The sequence below is a fragment of the Pelmatolapia mariae genome, linkage group LG18, assembly GCF_036321145.2.
Source record: "Pelmatolapia mariae isolate MD_Pm_ZW linkage group LG18, Pm_UMD_F_2, whole genome shotgun sequence".
NCBI lineage: Eukaryota > Metazoa > Chordata > Actinopteri > Cichliformes > Cichlidae > Pelmatolapia > Pelmatolapia mariae.
The window spans coordinates 34,067,510-34,090,221 of NC_086243.1; the positions used below are offsets into that span (position 1 = coordinate 34,067,510).

At 39.6% G+C, this 22,712-nt stretch overlaps 1 protein-coding gene across 1 annotated transcript in view; it reads right to left on the reverse strand.

The window, feature by feature from the left end:
• LOC134617650 (uncharacterized) overlaps positions 1-17,525 on the reverse strand; it is a 39,292-nt gene extending 21,767 nt beyond the window's left edge. The window contains exons 1-3 of the mRNA XM_063462972.1: positions 17,338-17,525; positions 17,006-17,245; positions 7,765-7,806 (exon numbers count right to left, since the gene is read on the reverse strand). Of these exons, the coding sequence (XP_063319042.1) occupies positions 7,765-7,806; positions 17,006-17,245; positions 17,338-17,380 (325 nt within the window). The 5' untranslated portion in view covers positions 17,381-17,525. The remainder of the gene's footprint in view (positions 1-7,764; positions 7,807-17,005; positions 17,246-17,337) is intronic.
• Positions 17,526-22,712: the final 5,187 nt, after the last annotated feature.

Sequence of the window (22,712 nt, forward strand, 5' to 3'; positions counted from 1 at the left end):
CAGGATTAAAGGAGCCAGACTTTGTTCACACAGCTAGGATTGTATTTTACACTGACCCTGGGTCAGTATAAGTATCATACAGTTTAAACGAAGCACTGAAACTTGCACATATTTATTACAGATGCATTGAAGCTAATCGGGATATTTACTGTCAATCTGTGGCTGCGATTAATCACTTTACTGGAAACTTTATTAACTAGTAACTTCATCAGTCATGACAGAAGCTAATATTTCTGTGCTAACATCGTTTAAACAGTAACAGCTTTACTACAATATAAGCTAACGTTTACACCGTAACTTTAAGCTAGCACCATAAAGACGGTAAAACACGTAATAATATCTACAAATGCATCTTACAGCTGTTATATTAGCACTCGGTGTATTACTAACATAACCACATTAACATTATTGACACTCGCTGAATTTTAATAGTCATTCTATAAATGCTGTCCGTTTAAATGGTCTTACCTGTAACACTGCTGTATCCACCGGATTCCAGCCAGAGTGGATTCTGGAGTCTTCCCACGCTCCTGTATGTGATCCTCCATCTGGATGGATGAGAACAACCTTCTGAACAATCTAGCAGGTGGATGGCCCACATCTATGGGACTGATTTCTGCTAATAACGCCCATTGTATGGACTGATAACAGCCGAAGCGGGTGAATAAAGTCACCCGGTCGCTAGCTGTGCCATTACCCAGCATACACCTCTCCCTCCATAAATGCAATAAACGATACAAAAGTAATGGCCTATAATTAATTTATCTGCTGTATCTGCTGTTTCTCAGGTAGTTGTTTATATTATATAATATATTGTGTTCAGTACACGTCACTACAATGTGATTTTGGAAATGTATAAATGTACGAACAACAGGCTCTTCCGCGGAAATCTCTTGTCGTCAATAAACAACGATTAGGGATCAGTATAGTATTCAATAGGAGGACCCTGCACGTCAATTCTCAACGCCAGGGGGGTACCCTTCGCGTTGATAAGTGAAGCAGAGGGAGCCTGACCATGCGTCACACATTTGACGAGTTGGGAGTGAGAACGTGTTGAAAATACATACAAAGAATGTTTCGTTAAAAGCAGCACAAAAGAACAGCTATGTCTTCAGTGGCGGTGTCTTCAGTGAGAGCCAAAACAAACCAACTTTTCAGCGTGTAGCAACTCAGCTCATGTAACCTGAGGAAACGGTAAGTTTTCTCTAAATATCTTTTTAGCTGTGGTTAGCTGGATGTAAAAGTCTTATGTTACAGACGCTGTGTAGAGCTCGAGCTGTGAGTCATATTTTCGGCGCTACGTTGTAGTGAGATAAGTTTGTGGGTGTTTTGTGCAGCTTCAGCTGTCTTTTTAACTGCTCGCTGGTTAGCTAGCGTGAGCTATAAGCTAACAGCTAGCATGGTTAATGACGCTAGAGTTCCACGCACATGCAAACAGCTCGTCTCTACTGCTTTAACTGTTAAAACAGAAGGCAATACTGCGGCTGACAGGGTTTATTATGTGAAACAGCAGCTTGTTTAGTTTAAACAGTCTGCATTAAGCTGGGCAAAAGCTGTGCGATTTTTTTCAGTCACGTTATTCCGCTCCAGCTCAAACTGTTCAATTAAATCGCAGGGGGTAGAAGTTCATAGGTCACGATGCAGGTCTCACACTACACGGTCTGATGCGACCTGAGTGCTCAAACTGTGCGTCCATAACATGAAGCTTATCATACAAAATCTGTCTCTCGCTCTCCCTCTCTGTCTTTTATTCACACAGACACACACACACCATCAACTGCTAAATTACTAATGAAAAACATTGACCAGGCAGCTATGATTGAGCAGCAATGTCCATCCAACTCTTCATGGTTGTTGTAGTCGTGATAATTTTGTGAGGCCACATTGAAAAACGCTTTGGATACGGAAGCGTAGAGCTGCCACCCAGGCAAAAGAAAAATAGAGCTATATCACGTTATAACGTTTGTACAATATACTATCATGTTAGTACAATATACCTTTCACGTTTGAACAATATAATATCACGTTATTACAATATACATAATTATCACGTTCGTACAATATAAATATTATATTGTACAGTTTCTCAAAATGGGCTCATTGAGTGCAGCACGGATAAGATCTTGGAGAAGCTTACGACTGCCTTGAATACTCAGAACAAGACATCTGAGCGCAAACTGGATTACATCTTGGAGCAGCTCACTGCGGTCGTGAGTTCTCAGAACCTGCTCTTTGAGCACAAGAATGACAACATCACGGAGCGTAAGTTTGATAACATCATAGAAAGCTCACGGCTCTCCAACGGGAGATTGAGAGACCAGTGTCGGACTGTTAGAACAGCTTTGAAATTCATTTGAGTTGTTCGCACTAAAGAAAAAACCATCATCATTTCATGCGGAGACCCCTTCGGCGCCAGCTGCGGTCTCAAGGCTGGAGCTGAACAAAACACCCTGATAACGACTGTGTTGGGACTGTTCTTCACATTCTACGCAAGGCCAACTGGGTTGGCTGGAAGACTGTTTACTTAGCCTGGCAGGGCGAAGGACACTGTCTCAGCTGAACTCTGGACACAGACACACAGACACACGCACACAGACACACACACACACACAGACATATATACACATGCAGGTGTACACTCATCCCCCCTCCCCCTCCAAACGCCTTCGACGCTTATTCCCTTCCGATGCTGACGGTGGATCAAGGAGACCAGCACATAGGCTGCAGGCCCGGATGTACTGTCTACACTGGCTGTCTCTCACCCTTTACCCACCCCTGTTGCTTGTCATTCAATTCAATTCAATTCAATTTTATTTATATAGCGCCAAATCACAACAAAAGTCGCCTCAAGGCGCTTTATATTGTACAATAGATCGCACAATAATAAATGTGTTTCATGTGTTTCTTTGGTGTATTAAGAGTTTCTTCATGTGCTATGTGCAGAGGTGTTTTTTTTTCTGTTCTCAAACTGATCTCCCTGTTGGAGCTCAGTCTGGAGGGAGATATTTTTTTCTCCTTATCTTTCCTCATGTGGTGCATTTTCCATTGTTATACCTCTCTGACCTGTCTTCCCCATGTGATGTTTGTGTAATGTATGTATGGTCAGAAGGGTACGATGGCGCCGCCATTGCGTGCAATAGGTCGGCAGCCTTAACATGAAATTTCCCCTTGTGGGACTAATAAAGGTATAATAATAATGATAGATTCACACCCATACAACTTATGGAAAACTGAGCTGCCTTGTATGAACATATGTTGAAGATGCCTCGTTCACACACTGTGGTTCTTTCCCACATCTTCTAATGTGTTTTGTTCCAAGTTGGTTTCAGACTGAAGGATTCATTAAACCCTTTTTAAGAATCATTCAAAATGATGATCATCAATGATAATATCTATAAACAGTAATAAAAACAGGGCTGTGTTTTACGTCAGCTTCAGCTTCATTTATTTGTACCCATGGTTAGATTTCATTTGCAGTAGGCAGTCATCCACCTTTACATACACATTTACACAACAGTACAAAAGTACTTTTTGATTCATGAAAGAGAAATAAGACAAATGTTGCCTTTGTATCATCTCTGATATAGAAGGTATCATTTGAAGATGTGAGTGAAGGACACAAATATTTTGATCTGGTGTTGTTCTACATTTTAGGACTAAAAGACAGAAGGAAGAAAGTGAAACTGACTGTGCGAGGGGTTGAAGTCATGAAGTCAAGTGGAGGCCGCTGACTGCTGTTACTTTCTGCTGTACAGGTTAAACAGGGACTCACAGTCAGCCTGCTAGAACATTTGGATGAAGAGAAAAAGGAGGAAAAAGACTTTGAGGGAAAAATCCAATAAGATCAGCATGTTTTGAATGTGGGAATACAACAGTTTCCTCCACCATGACACACACTGGAGCCTCTTTTTGCTCACAGCTTCACTGTTTGTCTCAAAGTTCAGTTTGGAGGCCAAAATTGTTCCAACACATTTGTAAGTTTGCACTAATTTCACTGTGTGAGCCTTAATGGATGTAATCAAAGAATCAGTCAGTGAAATATGAAGCTGTGCTGTAAGTTTGGAGGAGAAAAGTGTCTCAGTGAGTTTAATGAGGTGAACACATGAATACAGAGCACTGACTGACACGTACAGACTCCTTTAATGAGTCGCACACATTTTTGTGACTTCATTAAATGTCAAAGTCAAAAATGACACCTAACAACACACAACAAGCTGCGACCACATTATTGTGTGTTTGCTGTTTGTGTGCTTTGTTTCCTGTTATGATAGCAGGCATACAGCCATGTTCTCAATGTCTCAGCTATCATTGATTATTTCTGCTTTTCCTCTTCTATTAGACACTTCAACTCAATGAATGACACACAGAAAGATTTCATGACTGTGTTCTTCAAAATAAGGAGAATATGTTATCTGCATCTGAATGACTCATGTTGCCTTGTTTCTACTTTGTTTGGATATTTCTGCTTTTTGGAAACGATTTTCTGAATCATTCAGTAGTTTTTGGAATAATAATGACATTTAGCAACACTTCAAAATGATTCTCCAACATTTGCTGTTCAGACTTGATCTGTTCTTACGTGTGTGATATCCAGAATGAAAAACTCAGCTCAGCTAATAAAATGGGAGCTGAGCAGACTGCAGGGGCTTCATGGTCTCTCCTTTGATTCCATTAAAGTTCATTTGTCAGCTCTGAGTTGAGGATTTGAGCTGTTTCTCTCACAGGTGAAGAACACAGATCCTTCCTGGAATCATTCTTTAAGCAGAGTTCATGCTTGTAACTGTCATTGTGTTATTAAAGTGAAAAGCCACAGCTAACGGTGTGGAGGCTGCAGAGCAGAAACCCACACAGCCCGTCTGCTGCAGGAGAGCAAGTTTGGATACAGTCAGTTTGTGCTTCACTCACACGGGTTGTTGTTTATCACACAATGAAACTAGAATCAAATTCTTCATCTTTAAATCTTTATTATTCACACTTACAAACACAACTACACTGTTTGACATTTGAAAATCAACCAAAATAAAATCAAACAGAAAACTTGTGATAAAAATATACCTGATGATTTTTGTTACTACAATAAAAGTCACAATAAGTACAAAAAGAATTCTAACTCAGAGTAACAATACATGTAAAGATGTATTTACTTCAGATGATCTTCTAACTATTGAATAAAAAGCCAAAATAAGCACAACACATCATAACTAACATTTGTGATACTGATCAAAGTGATGAATGAGATGAATTGATGAGATTTGATGGTGAGAAAAGGCGAGCAGAAAACAGTCAGTCAGCATGTGTGCAGTTGGTGGACGCTCCCTTGTTTGTGAGGATCATCAGCAGAGAGAGTCCACAGCAGTACACCAGACTCTTCACTATCAGCACTGTGTACAGCAGGCAGAGCAGCTTCACCCTGCACTGAGACTGGAAGGACACTGAAGGACAGACAGACACAAAGAGACAGACAGACAGTCGGGTTATTCCTCTCAGATCAAGGAGAAAAAGTCCAAATAGAAACAGTCACAGCTTCTTCTTCAAGTGGATGAATTGATGTAGTGTTTGTGTCCACTTGGGGGCAGAAGAACTCCACAAGCAGCTAACAAACTGATCTCTGACATATTATGGTCTGTCTGCTGTTTGGTGCTGAGCAGCTAGTGTACAGTGGCTTTATCAGAGCTTGTTGGATGAAGATTTGATCAATTAGTGACACTTTAAGTCCCTAAACTTGTTCCCTCATTGGACATTGGAGCTGTCCATGCAGAGAGGCAGCAGGTGATCTTACAGTCAGCTGGCTGCAGAGCTGGCAGGTCTGCTGGCTCTCTCTCTGGAGGACAGGAGGCTGCTGGAGCTGGAAGCTCTGAAACAGAAAAGGAGTCAAATGTTTGGAGCTGCAGTGAGAAATGTCAGTCCTCTGCTCCTCTGCTCTCTTTGACAGCATCTCCACATGAAGCTGAATCACTGCTGAACACAGTCACCAAGCCTTCATTACCTGGTTGTGTTTGGGCCTCCACTGTGTTGTTGCTAACATCCTTGATGTAGCATTTGCATGTATATGTGCTGCTCTCTTCTTCATGGATCAGCTCCAGCTCCTTTCCAACGTCTGTGGGCAGCTCCTCCGGATCATCTTTCTTCTGTGTATTACAAGTCAGCTGGACCAAAGATGGAAACATGAATGGGGGCACACACAGCAGGGAGCTGTCCCCATCTACGTGGAGTCTATGTGGCGCTGAAATATTGTTGAAGCAACAAGCAGCACAGACACACATTCACACAGTCAGCAGCAGCTTCCAGCACTGCACTGCATTCAGTCTGATCCTGGAAACTACATGGACTCTGATCACTAAACTACTCATCAATACAGCACAAAGTTCACTACATACACTGGATTCAGCTTCATATCAAACACAGTCATCACCTCATGTCATCATGGCTCACATCTGGAAGACCAAATATGTCTTTAGATGGTGAAATAAAATGTATTTCAAATTTCTTTCCCTTTTATTTATTTTTTTTTAAATAGTTTTGTTTTTATGCAATTTAACATATATTTTCCACCTTAAACACAAATTCTAACAGAGATGCTTTTGTTTCAAAAAATACATAAATCTTTTCTTTATACTACACTAAACATAACTCCACATAATTCAACTTGATTCACTTTAAACAACGAAATTTACATTTTTTTTCAGAGTTTATTTACAGGTGTTTCATACATTTTTTAATTGATTGCTGCGTTTTTCTACCGCACTGTTGTGTCTGCATCGATCTTTTTCGGGGGGTTTTTTGCACTGTTTGTGCACTTTCTTTAGTCTTGTTTTGATTGTTTGTTAGGTGTTTTAGCACAATGGACTTGAAGGAACGTTACCTCGCTTCACTGTGTACTGTACCACTGCACATGTTTGAAATGACAATAAAGCCACTTGACTTGACTGATACCATACTTTACTTTTCAGATTTAGAATTCTTATATATTTTATTGCAACAATTGGTACATCTGTTATTTTGTTTAATTATACCTATTTTTTGATAGGTGAATGAAATATCCTAAACATTTAAATGTAGTTCAGTTGAAATTTTAATATGAATTAAAAACCTTTCAGCAATAATAGGAATTAATTTTTCATCATGTGTGATAAAAAATGTAAAGTTGAAAAAAATTCTCTTTTGTACATATTTTACAAAGAAGCATTTCCTGGCAACATTTTTCAAGTTTGTCTCCTCATTTTCAATTTAGATTCACACATCAAACATAACTGAATCTATGTCATATTTTATCCTTAATGTTTTATCACATTTTGCACACATCTGTAATAGTCTCCAATCAGAATCTGTGTCAATTTATATGAAGTTTAATTCTCCCAAAAAAATGACAATCAAGAAAATGTATATTTTCTACTAAAAACATATCTACATTTTCTATTCAGGAGAGTTTATATATAAGGTATTACTATGTTGATTTTTATCATCAAATATGATCTTGTGTTGAAAAACCAGCAGATGGTGCAGAATTACTGAGATGATCAAATCCTAAATATTTGTAACATCACTAATATTTGCAGAAATAAAGAATAACTTTAGTTGTTCAGTGAGATTTAAACATGTTTTCAGAGATTATTGAGCTTTTCTTATGTAACAATGGCTGCAGATGAATTCTCTACTAATGATGAAAAACTAACATGTAAAGCCTGAAGCAGCAGAAACTGACTTTAAACACATTTTCAACTTCTACAATAAAACAACTGAAGGAAAATAAATGTTTGTTCTTACCTGTTACATACAGTTTAGTTCCAGAGCCAAAGATGTAGTATCCTCCCACAGTGAGACAGACTGCTACAAAAACCTGTCTGCTGTTGAATGTGTCAGCTGAGGTGAATGAGTCCAAATGAGGAAGCAGGATCATATTTCAGCTCCATGATGTGTTTCTCTAATGTTCATATCAACATGACTGTCTCTTCTTCTCTTTTCTTTTAGCCACACTAGCAGCACGGCTCTGATGTTAATGTCAGTCTGTTGGTCAGTCCACTACTTTAGTCCACATGAAAATAGAAAATCACTATATAAGCACCATCCATTTATCCCATCAATGATACCACCACTACAATGAAACATGCTGCTGATAGTATCATGGTTTGGTCCATCTGGCTCACCATCATTAATCACACAATCAATTTTGAATTTTACCAGCAAATTCTAAAGATTCAAGATTCAAAGTGTTTATTGTCATGTGTCCAAAGAAAAAGAGGCATTTCTCTGTGCAATGAAATTCTTTCTTTGCTGTCCACCCACAGATGCCGATTAATATATACAATAGAAATCGAACAGATAAAATACAAATAGTACAAATAAATAAAGGAGACAGAAAATTGTAGTGTGAAACAGAGATGTGTGCAAAAGAGCTATAGTTTAATATGCAGGATGACCTGATGTGCAAAAATGTTTTATTACTGTTCAAAAATAGGTCAGCTGTTCAAGAGTCTGAAGGCAGTGGGGAAGAAGGAGTTGTTGAGTCGGGATGTTCTGGATTTCAAACTTCTGAACCTTCGTCTCGAGGGCAGAAGTGTGAACAGTCCGTGTTGGGGGTGTGTGGGGTCTCTAAGGATGGAGGCAGCTCTCCTCTGGACTCTGCGATGGTAGATGCTCTGCAGAGAAGGCGGCAGAGTCCTGATGACCTTCTCCGCAGTTGTTATCACTCTCTGCAGGCGTTTGTGGTCCACAGCAGTAATGCTGCTGTACCATGCGGTGATGCAGCTGGTCAGTGTGCTCTCCACAGTGCAGCTGTAGAAGCTGCTAAGGATCTTGGCCGACATACAAATTTCCTCAGCCTCCTCAGGAAATACAGCCGCTGCTGAGCCTTCATCATCATCATCATCATTGTTTATTTCTATAGCACTTTAAAAATGCACCAGGCAGACCAAAGTGCTGAGTCAGTTTCCTGCCGAGTTAAAAGCCAGGGAATAAAAATAGGTTTTCAATCTGGACTTAAAGAACTGCACTGAAGACGCTTGTCTAATATGAAGGGGAAGGTTGTTCCAAAGCATTGGAGCTGCAATTGAGAAAGCTCGATCTCCTCTGAGTTTCCGCCGTGACTTAGGGACTGACATCAGCAATTGATCAGCTGAATGGAGCGAGCGAGTAGGAACATGAGGCTTCAACAAATGGGATAAATAAACAGGGGCCAGACCGTTTAAAGATTTAAAAACCAATAAAAGGACTTTAAAATGAATCCTAAAAACAATAGGAAGCCAATGTAATGAAGCCAGAACCGGAGTGATGCAGTCAAATTTCCTTCTACCAGTTAAAAAACGTGCTACCGCATTTTGCACTAATTGCAAGCTTGACAGGGTGCCGAACCCATCCCCAATTAAAAGGGAATTGCAATAGTCAACAGAAGATTCGGCCAACCCCAGCTTAACACAAAAACTCCTGTCAGAAAGGTATGACTTTATCCATGACAGTGCCAAATTTGAAATTCCCACCCAGTGGTTTAAGCGGGAAATCAGGAGATCGTGATCGACTGTGTCAAATGCAGCTGTCATGTCCAATAAGACAAGCACAGCATATTTACCACAATCAGTCGCAAAAAGAATGCCATTCATTACTTTGACAAGAGCTGTCTCCGTACTGTGAAAGGGCTTAAAACCAGACTGAAAGACCTCAGGCAAATGTGAATCAATCAGGTAGTCCATCAGCTGCGTATGTACAATCTTCTCCAGGATCTTACTTAGGAAGGGAAGCTTAGAGATAGGTCTAAAATCTGACATAACAGAACTATCTAGGCCAGGTTTCTTAAGTAAGGGATGTATGACTGCATGTTTAAACCCACTTGACCGGATAATAAACTAGTATTGATATTTTTCAGAATCTAAGGTCCAACGGTAGGAAATACTTTCTTGACCAGCTGTGTGGTGTTCAGTGTCCTGATGTGGACGGCCAGGTACCTAAAGCTGTTCACGTTCTCCACTTCAAGGTCCCGGATAAATAGCGGCTGGTGAGGCCTCCCTTTCTTCCTCGTCTCCACTATCATCTCGTTTGTCTTGTCAGTGTTGAGGGTGAGGTTGTTGTCCTCACACTATGACACCAGACCGGCTACCTCTCTCCTGTAAGCCGCTTCATCCCCTCCAGTGATGCAACCAATCACTGCAGCGTTGTCCGCGAACTTCAAAATGATGTTATTTTTGTTGGAGGTGACACAGTTGTGGGTGAACAGCGTGTAGCGAATGGGACTGAGGACACAACCTTGTGGAACGCCAGTGTTTGTAATAATGCTGGCTGAAGTCCTGTTAAGGAAAACTATCAGAACATCTGTCTGTGAACTGAATCTCAGGAGAAAGTGGGCCATGCAGCACCACAATGACACAAACCAGTCAAGTTTTTTTTTTCTTTGTTCCAAATAATGGTGAAAGAAAAATAATCCAGTGAATCCAGCGAGTGATGTGATGTGTCTCTGATGTCTTTCTGATGTGGTTTTGTTCCGTCCTTCAAACCACACCTGCTGCATTTTAGACGTGAAACATGTTGGTCTGCACAGGCTCTTCTATTTTCAACACTGACAGGATTGGCATGTGCGCATGCACCAACCAGCGTGCAGCCTGTTACAGTCGCTCCTGCTTTTTCTCTTAGTTTAGCTCTGTTTTCTTACGTTTTCTTTTTTTCCTACTTTTATTTTCATCCGTTTATTATCTTTCACTCAATCATGTGGATTGAGAGAGTTTTTGTTCTTCTGGTGGCTGTGGAACTATTACTTTTATCAAGGAACGGGACCACGGCACATCTCCTACACTCACGGACTGTTTACTCCAGAGATCAGCTGATCGCCCTGATGCCGGCCGGCTCGCTGGCCAGACCCGCAGAAGTACCAACTGAAATTTGGAGAAAAACACATCGGGGATGCAGAGGTCAAGGACAGAAGAGAAGAAAGAAGGAGACGGTGAGACAGCGGAGGCTCGAAGTGAGGAGGAGGTATAAACCGTGTCTGCTGTCTATCGTAATGGGAAATGTGCGATCGTTATCAAATAAAATCGACGAGCTCTCAGCACTGGTACGGAGTCAGAGGGAATACCGAGATTGTAGCCTGATGTGTTTCACTGAATCATGGATGCACCAGGGCATTCCAGACAAGAATGCTTCCGTGGAAGGCTTCCACACTGTTCGGGCGGACAGGGACAGCATCGCTAGCGGTAAGCGGAAAGGAGGTGGGCTTGCTGTTTTAGTTAACAACCGGTGGTGTAACCCTGCTAACATAACAAGCAAAGAAAGGATTTCTTTGATTTCTTTCAGGCCGTATTATTTACCCAGGGAATTATCTCATGTCATCTTGGTGGCTGTTTATGTTCCTCCCTCTGCTAACCCCACAGCTACAGACTCAGCACCCGAGTGCCTTTATTGTGATCTCGGGTGACTTCAACCATGTATCACTGGACAACACACTACCAACATTCAGACAATATGTGGACTGTCCCACCAGGGGAAAGAAAATTTTAGACCTACTGTATGCTAACGTCAAGGATGCATACAGCTCCTCCTCCCTCCCCCCACTTGGTAGGTCAGATCATAACCTGATTCACCTCACCCCCCGCTATGTGCCAATTGTGAGGAGGGAACCTGTGAGGCCTTAGCGGAACTACAGGGCTGTTTACTACACACTAACTACACAAGACAACACACTATAGACTTCAAGCACACTAAATGTCACAAATCTCTCACATATGAAAACTCGCTCTCTTTCTCTCTCTCGCCAGCATCACTCCCAAAACTTCCCCCTCTTCCCAAACAGCCAAATGCCATGTTGCCATATAATTTTTTGATTGATTGACATGGTACACGTTAACGCCAAGAGAAAAGGGAAGGGGTGTTTTTTCTTTCTTTTTTTTTTGCTGGCAAGTGGAGAGTGTTTGCTAGCGCTGTCCTTAGAAAACTGTGTTTTTACCGTTTCTTCCCGCTGTAAATACCACTGTTTTATTCAGAAAAAAACATTGTATTTTTTTATCACAACTCTGGTTTTAAGTGGCCTATCAACACAATTTAAAAACTGGTATATAGTTTGAAGTCCGCATTTTTGACACAAGTTGAAATGTTGTGGCCGTGTCATCTTAAATTGAACATGTGATTTAGACACGACAGCAAGTCCATCAACCCCAGAGGCCTAATTAATTAATTCCAGTTTTAGTTAATTAATGACACATTCAATTAATTATTTAATGGTGTATTTAATTAATTCATTTTGTCACTCCTGGCCTTCCATACTCAGTAACATTCAGTATTTATTATTTACTGTTACTGATGCTTATGTTGGTTGTTGCTGTGGTTTCCCTTCTATGTTGTCTTCTTTTTGTTTCTTTGGTTGTTTTTTTTTTTCTCTCAGCGGGTGATCAAGCAGATTTTCAGTGTCTTTTCTCTCTCTCTTCTCCCCTATTTTTCTTCCCCTCTCCTTCTGTTAACTCCCTTCCCATCAATGTTCCCTCTAAGCTACGCACGTGCGCAATTGCGCACTGCTGGCACGGTCTCTGCGCACAGAAAATCTGTGTTGCGCACAAAAAAAATCTAACCTGAATTGAAATTAAAATAAATACGTTAACAATTCTGTTTTGCAGTGTTAGTCAGTAAGTCACTGGCTGCTCCTGTATGTGTTTAGAACGATGCCACCTTATCCCATAGTCCAGCCAATGATGCGATTCACATTCGTATATACGCAGCCCATCAACGTGGTTGACAGGCTATGACAACGTCCTTATGTGCCGACACCGGTGTTTTAGCGAGCAAAGCGGCGTGGCTGATGTGGAGTGAAGCCACGTTAATGACAACGTGTACAACCATTGGAGATGTGAGCAGGACAGACGGAACAATTGACGGAAAAAAGTGTGGACTTTATACCAGTTTTTAAATTGTGTTGATAGGCCACGTAAAACCAGAGTTATGATAAAAAAAAAAACATATGTAATGTTTGGTTTTCATCCTGAATACTGTCGTTGTTTATATTTACTGCGGGAAGAAACGGTAAAAACGGCGTTTTATAAGGAAAACGCTCGAAAGCGCTCTCCACATGTGAGCAAAAACAAAACCAACCCCCAACCTTTCCTATTGGTCGAAAAAAGTACCATGTCGACCAATCAAAAAATGATATGGCAATGTGGCATCTAGTTGTTAAGACACGGGGGGAAGTTTTAGGAGTGACGGCGGTGTTCTGAGATGTGAGAGATTTGCGACGTTTAGCGCAAATCTTGTGTAGTTAGTGTGTAGTGTAGTCAATAATTTTGTTGTGTGTGTCAGAACAATGAGGCGACTGCTGAATGTTACAGGTGTTACAGGAGTGATACATCTCCTGTTGTCAGGCCTGCAGGTATCAGGCTGTTGTTCTCCTTTATCTCATAGTGGACAGAAATTATTTTTTGGAGTGGCACAAATAATTTGTGTGGCATCAAATCTGATGCAGAACAGCTGATTGTTCTGTAAATAGTTTGAAATTTTAATTGCATTGGCTGCATTAAAAAAAGCTGCAAAAAACTTTGTTGTTTGCCAAACTGAGTTACTTTTTTGAAGAAGTAACTATATAATTAATTGCCCAACATTGGTCATTGTATCCTGTATTTGGCAGACAGAGTTACAGGACTCTCTCCCAGACCACAGACTCATAATACAAGTCAGAGCTTTATGAAAAAAAGAAAGAAAGAAAGTTGTGTTTTTAAAATTGGAATTCAAGTTATTTTTACTTCCAATAGTGTTAACATACTTCACAGGTCATGAACAAGATTCTTTTACATTTTCATTGTAAGCGGGCTAAAGCAGTTAATTAAAAGTACTCTAACATAAATGTAAATGCTGTAATTTGATTATTTTAATAAACCATGAAACTTGGATGGATTAGATGCTGGCGTGACCACAGTGCGCACGTCTGATGTTGCTCACAGTGGTCCAAGGGATCGCTCAGGGAGTTTGTGTGTTCGCTCAGACACATGAAAAATTAGAGGGAACATTGCTTCCCATCCTCTCTTTCTTTCTCTTTCCTGTCCCCCGAACTGCCTGTTCTGCTTTTAATAATTAAAAATGAAAAAGACAATAAAATAAAATAAATAATAATAGTAATAATAATAATAATAATAATAATAATAATAATAATAATAATAATAATAAAGGTCGAACAAAATATGACAAGTGGACCAGTATAGCAAAAGCTGTAATGGTCAACTTGGGAAAATAAATCTGTCGGCATTTTTCTTGACCTTCAGACAATAATTCTAAATGCTACAAAACGTACAAAAAAGAAGAAGAAGAAGAAGAAGAAGAGTTCCCAATGAAGACATCAGGAACAGGTATGTGATTAGGCCAGGGTGGAGCCAGGAAGGAGGGAATCCCAGAGAAAGTCCTGTGTCCACACCAAAACCAGATCACACACACACACACACACACACACCAGAAAGAGGCCTGGAGGAGTCCAAGCACCTACTGGGAACGAGTCTGACTTCTTGCCAGTTATGTGGACCGAGCTCTTGCAGCAGTTATATGGATCAAATGTCCCATAGCAACGGGACAGACACCCCATACTCCTGAAGCACCCCCCATGGAATATTACGAGGGACAAGGTCGAATGCTTTCTCCAATCCTTTTGTTCTCATCCACACTCACTCTGTGCTTTTTGTGCAGCAACTGTGTTGCTTTCAGTCTGCACAATCTGTTTAAACTCTTCATATTTCTTCCACAGTATAGTTTAACCTTCCTTTGTCAAATCAGGACACTTTTCCATGTTTGTGATTGGTCAGATGCTGCCAACCCTTTCATGTGAATGCACAGGGAAAACCAGGGTTTGACTTAGAGAGTTGATAACCAGCTTTTGTGACTCCTTATACTAGTTGTCAATGTAAGGGTAGATGAAAAATCACATGAGACGGGATGCTGTGGCTCAGGAGGTAGAGCAGGTCACCCACTAACCAGATTAAGTCACCAGTAAGTGTGAATGCTAGATAGTAAGCAAAAATCTTGCGTGAATAGGTGAATGAGGCATGTTGTATAAAGTACTTGAATAGAAATGTGCTATATAAGGCTACGTCCACACCTACACAGGTATTTTTGTAAACAGAGATTTTCCATTTTCGGGAAAAAAAAGCATCCACATGTGGAGTTTTGAAAAAGATATCTCCGCCCACGTGTTAATGCAAAAAACGAAGTCAAATGCTGTCAAGAACATGTCAAAGCAATAGGTGGCCTCGGGATTTGGGTTGTGAGAGCATCTGTGTTGAATGTAGAAGCCACATCCTCAGTTCACTCTGACACCTCTGTCTTTCTAAATGGAGGGACAGTAAGATCCTGAACTCTTTCAAGCATGAATTATAACAACCTCAATCAGGATTTTTTTCTTAAGTATTTTTATTCATCTTTAGGCATGAAAAACAGATTTTTGAACTTCATTTTTTTTAAACACGTACTTTTCAAAGAGTTTTTTAAATGTCCACTAAGGTGGACAACACTGACCAGTGGGTGGCAGGGTATGGAGTGACACATCAGTGTCCCATGTAGTTGTTTATGTGCAAGTATACAATCAACACTGACACAAATACAAGAAAACAGCCTTTGCACAGCTGTCCACTGTAGTGACCACTATGGGTGAAAGGGTTAAGATAGTAAGATTAACAGCAACAGCATTTTCTCTATACCTGCTATTGTAGAAATTCACCTCATGTAAACAATAACGTGGCGCACAGTGTGATGTCAAAAAACGCGCCCACCTTTGACGTTGCGTGACTAAATCTCTGTTTTCCTCACCCACACATAAACGCAAAAACAGAGTTTTTAAAGATCTTAGTTTTCAGTGACTGACGTGAACGAATGGCGTGGACAGGTGACGTGTGGACAAAAGGCCCAAACGCATAGAAAATCTTCATTTTCAAAAATACCCGTGTACGTGTGGATGTAGCCAAAGCCTTACCTGATTCTTAACATTTATAAGCTTATATTACCAACGACAGCTTGCTGCTACTGATATCATTTTTTACATTTTATGACCAAACACAGTCCCAACTTAATATTTATTGGTATATTTTGATAGAATAGCATAAATATTTAGAAATGAATTGTTTTCTACCCACCAGTTTTACTTCACTGAGGTTTCAGTAATTTCATGATAACTCAGTCTGTCATTAATCCTAATGATTAATAAGCAGAGTCAAGACAGACAATAGAAAGATCATTTTGTTTAAATTGATGCCCGACATTTAGTTTACTTTAGATTTATGTTCATATAGGCTGTTCTGAAATATGACACCGTATTGGCTGACTGCCCTACCGTACAAAAAAGCCATAAAAGAAAAAAAAATTAAGGAGTAGGTGAATTATTCCTGAAGGTCTTTTGATAGTGAGGTCTGTCTCACATACAAAACAGTAAAAACACAACAAAGACTGCCAATCCTCTCACTGATTGGATGCTCGATGATAAGAGCTGTGATGAAGTTTATGCTGCTTGACTTTGTATGAATTTTAACATTAACACTCAGTCATGATTAATTATAAACCTGTCAGATGCTCACACTGCTTCCCTTTAGGTATTTGGAAGTACTTTTAGTAAGACTTTAGTAAAAACAAATCACAGAGCCAGTTTTCAAAGAAATACACATTAAATATAATAAATAAGGGTTTGTGGAGGCATTTTACAAAAGCAAGTTATAAAGTTATTGAATACTGTAAAGATTGTAAAAATTCCTGAGACAAAATGATGATTAAACAATGACTTTGATTTAAAACTGTATAACAAACCTGTCACACAGAGGTGTATTTTCTGTTCAGAGTTTAATGACAAAAGTGAGCATTGAAAACAATTCGAATAATACCCATATTAGCATGCTAACATTGGTGAAATAATATAATTTCAAAGAAAATCTGAGCCCAGTATGTTTGTGACTCTGAGATGGAGGTGAAATCTGTGAACCTGGGCTGTGGTTTGCTGCTCTCTTCCTGTCACAAACACTGTTTGACATCTGTTCATCTGTTGGTTTTTGTTCAGGCTGCAGGGATCATTTCTCACTGTGGGGATCAGACACCCAACAGGCACAGTAGTAGGTGGCTGAATGATCACGTCTGATGTTGTTTAGTGTCAAAACGCTTGTATACTGCATATATTTGAATGTTTCTCTTTCTTTCTTCTGGTACCAGTCTACAGAGCCACTACATTGTGGATTCCCACAACTGAAGGAGACTTTTTCTCCAATTTTCTTGGTCAGTGTTGAACCACCCTGATTTGACTCTGCGGCCCTGGTAACCAGTGCTGTAGAGACACAGACAGATAGATGAAGGTTAGTGTGACAGTGTTTGTTACAGGTTGAGTTTGTTGGCTCCTGATTGGCTGGAAACACTCACCTGAACACAGACAGCACAGAGCAGCAGCTGGGAGGAAAAGCATTTTGTGCAGTGGTGTTTCCTCTGGTGAACCTGGGGAGAAGTGGCGCTCTGATGCAGCTGAGGCCAAACAAGGACGAGCTGTGAGATCAGACGAGGGCCACGTGGTTTCTAACAGGTCCTCAAAGCTCCCATCAGCCCCTGCGGCCCACAGATAAGACTGCTGCTGCTGATTGACAGCTCAGCTGAAGCTGCTGTGTGGTTTCATCGTCTTCATTTCAATCTGACAGCAGATCCAAAAATCTGGGTCACATGATGCAGAAACACTCAAAAACATTCATGTTCCCACAAACACATTCAGGTTGCTGTGAATTTAGTAACACACACTGTTATCTGTTGTTTAACAGCTGTGATGAAAACACTGAGTATACAAACTACATATAAGTAACCGATCAATAATATAAAGAAATTTATATGCTCTAAAAATAACTCAAAAGTTCATACTTTGTTAACAACGTAGTTTAGAAAAAATAAAATCATACATGTTACACCCCTAACAGGGCCTCCTCCTTAAATTTCCCTTGTGTGGGTGTGTCCTGACACCTCTCCTGGCATAGGTGCCCTATTTCCCATCAGCAATTAGAAGTACTTAAGACCAGGAAAAGTTGAGCTCTAGTGCCCAAGAGCTTTGTTGGTTTGCAGTGAGTGAGCTGTGTGTTTGGTGATTGATTCTTCCTGCTTTGTCAAGAGGAGTATGTATTTGTTGACTAATCCTTTTTACTTACTTTTCAGTTTACTGACCAACACCTGAGTTTTGTTATTTTCTTTCCTTAGAAGGTGATAGCTACGTGTCCGTCTCTTTTAGTGTAGTTATTAGTAGAAATATTAATAAAACCTGTTAATTTAACTATTCTGCCTGCCTGTCTGCTTTTTTCCAACCTGGAAACCTTTTGTTACTTTCCCTCATCCTTTGGACCTTTTATATGGGAACGTAACAATATGTAACAGCATTTAGAGTGAAAATCTTATTTTATAACAAACACATGTGGTTCGGTTGTGTTTTTAAAATATGTGCACACTGTGGTTCTTTCACACATCTTCTAATGTGTTTTGTTCCAAGTTGGTTTCAGACTGAAGGATTCATTAAACCCTTTTTAAGAATCATTCAAAATGATGATCATCAATGATAATATCTATAAACAGTAATAAAAACAGGGCTGTGTTTTACGTCAGCTTCAGCTTCATTTATTTGTACCCATGGTTAGATTTCATTTGCAGTAGGCAGTCATCCACCTTTACATACACATTTACACAACAGTACAAAAGTACTTTTTGATTCATGAAAGAGAAATAAGACAAATGTTGCCTTTGTATCATCTCTGATATAGAAGGTATCATTTGAAGATGTGAGTGAAGGACACAAATATTTTGATCTGGTGTTGTTCTACATTTTAGGACTAAAAGACAGAAGGAAGAAAGTGAAAGTGACTGTGCGAGGGGTTGAAGTCATGAAGTCAAGTGGAGGCCGCTGACTGCTGTTACTTTCTGCTGTACAGGTTAAACAGGGACTCACAGTCAGCCTGCTAGAACATTTGGATGAAGAGAAAAAGGAGGAAAAAGACTTTGAGGGAAAAATCCAATAAGATCAGCATGTTTTGAATGTGGGAATACAACAGTTTCCTCCACCATGACACACACTGGAGCCTCTTTTTGCTCACAGCTTCACTGTTTGTCTCAAAGTTCAGTTTGGAGGCCAAAATTGTTCCAACACATTTGTAAGTTTGCACTAATTTCACTGTGTGAGCCTTAATGGATGTAATCAAAGAATCAGTCAGTGAAATATGAAGCTGTGCTGTAAGTTTGGAGGAGAAAAGTGTCTCAGTGAGTTTAATGAGGTGAACACATGAATACAGAGCACTGACTGAGACGTACAGACTCCTTTAATGAGTCGCACACATTTTTGTGACTTCATTAAATGTCAAAGTCAAAAATGACACCTAACAACAAACAACAAGCTGCGACCACATTATTGTGTGTTTGCTGTTTGTGTGCTTTGTTTCCTGTTATGATAGCAGGCATACAGCCATGTTCTCAATGTCTCAGCTATCATTGATTATTTCTGCTTTTCCTCTTCTATTAGGCACTTCAACTCAATGAATGACACACAGAAAGATTTCATGACTGTGTTCTTCAAAATAAGGAGAATATGTTATCTGCATCTGAATGACTCATGTTGCCTTGTTTCTACTTTGTTTGGATATTTCTGCTTTTTGGAAACGATTTTCTGAATCATTCAGTAGTTTTTGTAATAATAATGACATTTAGCAACACTTCAAAATGATTCTCCAACATTTGCTGTTCAGACTTGATCTGTTCTTACGTGTGTGATATCCAGAATGAAAAACTCAGCTCAGCTAATAAAATGGGAGCTGAGCAGACTGCAGGGGCTTCATGGTCTCTCCTTTGATTCCATTAAAGTTCATTTGTCAGCTCTGAGTTGAGGATTTGAGCTGTTTCTCTCACAGGTGAAGAACACAGATCCTTCCTGGAATCATTCTTGAAGCAGAGTTCATGCTTGTAACTGTCATTGTGTTATTAAAGTGAAAAGCCACAGCTAACGGTGTGGAGGCTGCAGAGCAGAAACCCACACAGCCCGTCTGCTGCAGGAGAGCAAGTTTGGATACAGTCAGTTTGTGCTTCACTCACACGGGTTGTTGTTTATCACACAATGAAAGTAGAATCAAATTCTTCATCTTTAAATCTTTATTATTCACACTTACAAACACAACTACACTGTTTGACATTTGAAAATCAACCAAAATAAAAACAAATCAAAGAGAAAACTTGTGATAAAAATATACCTGATGATTTTTGTTACTACAATAAAAGTCACAATAAGTACAAAAAGAATTCTAACTCAGAGTAACAATACATGTAAAGATGTATTTATTTCAGATGATCTTCTAACTATTGAATAAAAAGGCAAAATAAGCACAACACATCATAACTAACATTTGTGATACTGATGAAAGTGATGAATGAGATGAATTGATGAGATTTGATGGTGAGAAAAGGCGAGCAGAAAACAGTCAGTCAGCATGTGTGCAGTTGGTGGACGCTCCCTTGTTTGTGAGGATCATCAGCAGAGAGAGTCCACAGCAGTACACCAGACTCTTCACTATCAGCACTGTGTACAGCAGGCAGAGCAGCTTCACCCTGCACTGAGACTGGAAGGACACTGAAGGACAGACAGACACAAAGAGACAGACAGACAGTCGGGTTATTCCTCTCAGATCAAGGAGAAAAAGTCCAAATAGAAACAGTCACAGCTTCTTCTTCAAGTGGATGAATTGATGTAGTGTTTGTGTCCACTTGGGGGCAGAAGAACTCCACAAGCAGCTAACAAACTGATCTCTGACATATTATGGTCTGTCTGCTGTTTGGTGCTGAGCAGCTAGTGTACAGTGGCTTTATCAGAGCTTGTTGGATGAAGATTTGATCAATTAGTGACACTTTAAGACTGAGTCCCTAAACTTGTTCCAGCTCCCTCATTGGACATTGGAGCTGTCCATGCAGAGAGGCAGCAGGTGATCTTACAGTCAGCTGGCTGCAGAGCTGGCAGGTCTGCTGGCTCTCTCTCTGGAGGACAGGAGGCTGCTGGAGCTGGAAGCTCTGAAACAGAAAAGGAGTCAAATGTTTGGAGCTGCAGTGAGAAATGTCAGTCCTCTGCTCCTCTGCTCTCTTTGACAGCATCTCCACATGAAGCTGAATCACTGCTGAACACAGTCACCAAGCCTTCATTACCTTGTTGTGCTTGGGCCTCCACTGTGCCCCCCTCGTGCTTCACATAGCAGTTACATTTATATGTGCTCTTCTCTTGTTCATGCATCAGCCCCAGCTGCTCTCCATCAGCAGGGGGCAGCTCCTCCAGCTGGCTGTTCTTCTGTCTTTTACACGACAGCTGGACCAGGTGAGGAAACATGGCTGGGGGCACACACAGCACGGAGCTGTTCCCCCCCACGTAGACTCTGGGTCCTGCTGGTTGAACAACACAGAACTTACAGTCAGGGTTTCTTTTTCTATTATTTATGTTATAAGACATAAATGAAGAAAGCATAAATGGTGGTGTTGTGTTTAGCGCTGTAGCCTCAAAGCAAGAATGTTGTGGGTTCAGACCTGCTGGTCGGGTGGGGCTCTGCTGTGTGTTTGCATGAACTCTCGGTGCCTGTGTCGTTCTTTTCTGGTTTCCATCTACAATCCAAAGACAAGTTTGTTCAGTTAACTGGTGATTCTGAATTGTGTGAGTACCACTGGTTCTGTTTGTGTTTGCCTTGTGATGGACTCACAGTGTGTCAGTTATGTTCCCTCTTTTATCCACTGCCAGCTTGAACAAACTCTCTCCTTTTAGGACTTTTATGGTTAATTTCATAATAATAACAAAGACATTTAACATATACTTTTTTATTATTTAAAACTTTAATAAAAAATTTCAGAGCTCACAGCGTTGAGATAACATCTTAAATATTTAATATTACACACTTTAATTTAATAAAATTAACACCGAAATAGAATGTCAGTGTTTTCTTTTCACAAGTATTTTCATAGTTTTTATATATGAAATGAAATATTTTTATAATTATGTTTTTTTTTTTCAAATTTGTAAAGTGTGAAGCAAATATAACTTGATGCAACAGACTTGAAAATATTGATTATATTATACTGAAATGTTCGCTGTCTGATGCTGTTATTGAGAACTAACATTTACCTCATGATATTTTTCATAAATATATTTAATTTTGTTAAATATGATTTAAATAAATTTAAACAGTCCATCAGGATTGAAACACTTTAGTTCGCACCATTATATGTAAAGTTAGAATGTTTTTTTTATTTTCTATAAAATTGTAATTTTATTTATTTTTTATTTTATTTAAAAAATATTCTTAAACATTAATTTAACCATTAAAAGCATTTATAATTTTGCTCTTGAACACACATAAATATGTTTATTAAATCATCACTTGCTAAATAAACATGATTCTTTTTATTGTTATTTTTTAACAGTATAAGTTTTAACTCACATATTCATATATTCTTTAGAAAAAAGACTTTCTGAACGAACACATTTCTCAATGTTTTTATTTACATTTAACCAAAGCTGACATTTCTATGTACATTTTAAAACCAAACATATTATTTTTAACATCAAATATGATCTTGTGATCAAAAACCAGCAGATGGTGCAGAATTACTGAGATGATCAAATCCTAGATATTTGTAACATCACTAATATTTGCAGAAATAAAGAATAACTTTAGTTGTACACTGAGATTTAAACATGTTTTCAGAGATTATTGAGCTTTTCTCATGTAACAATGGCTGCAGATGAATTCTCT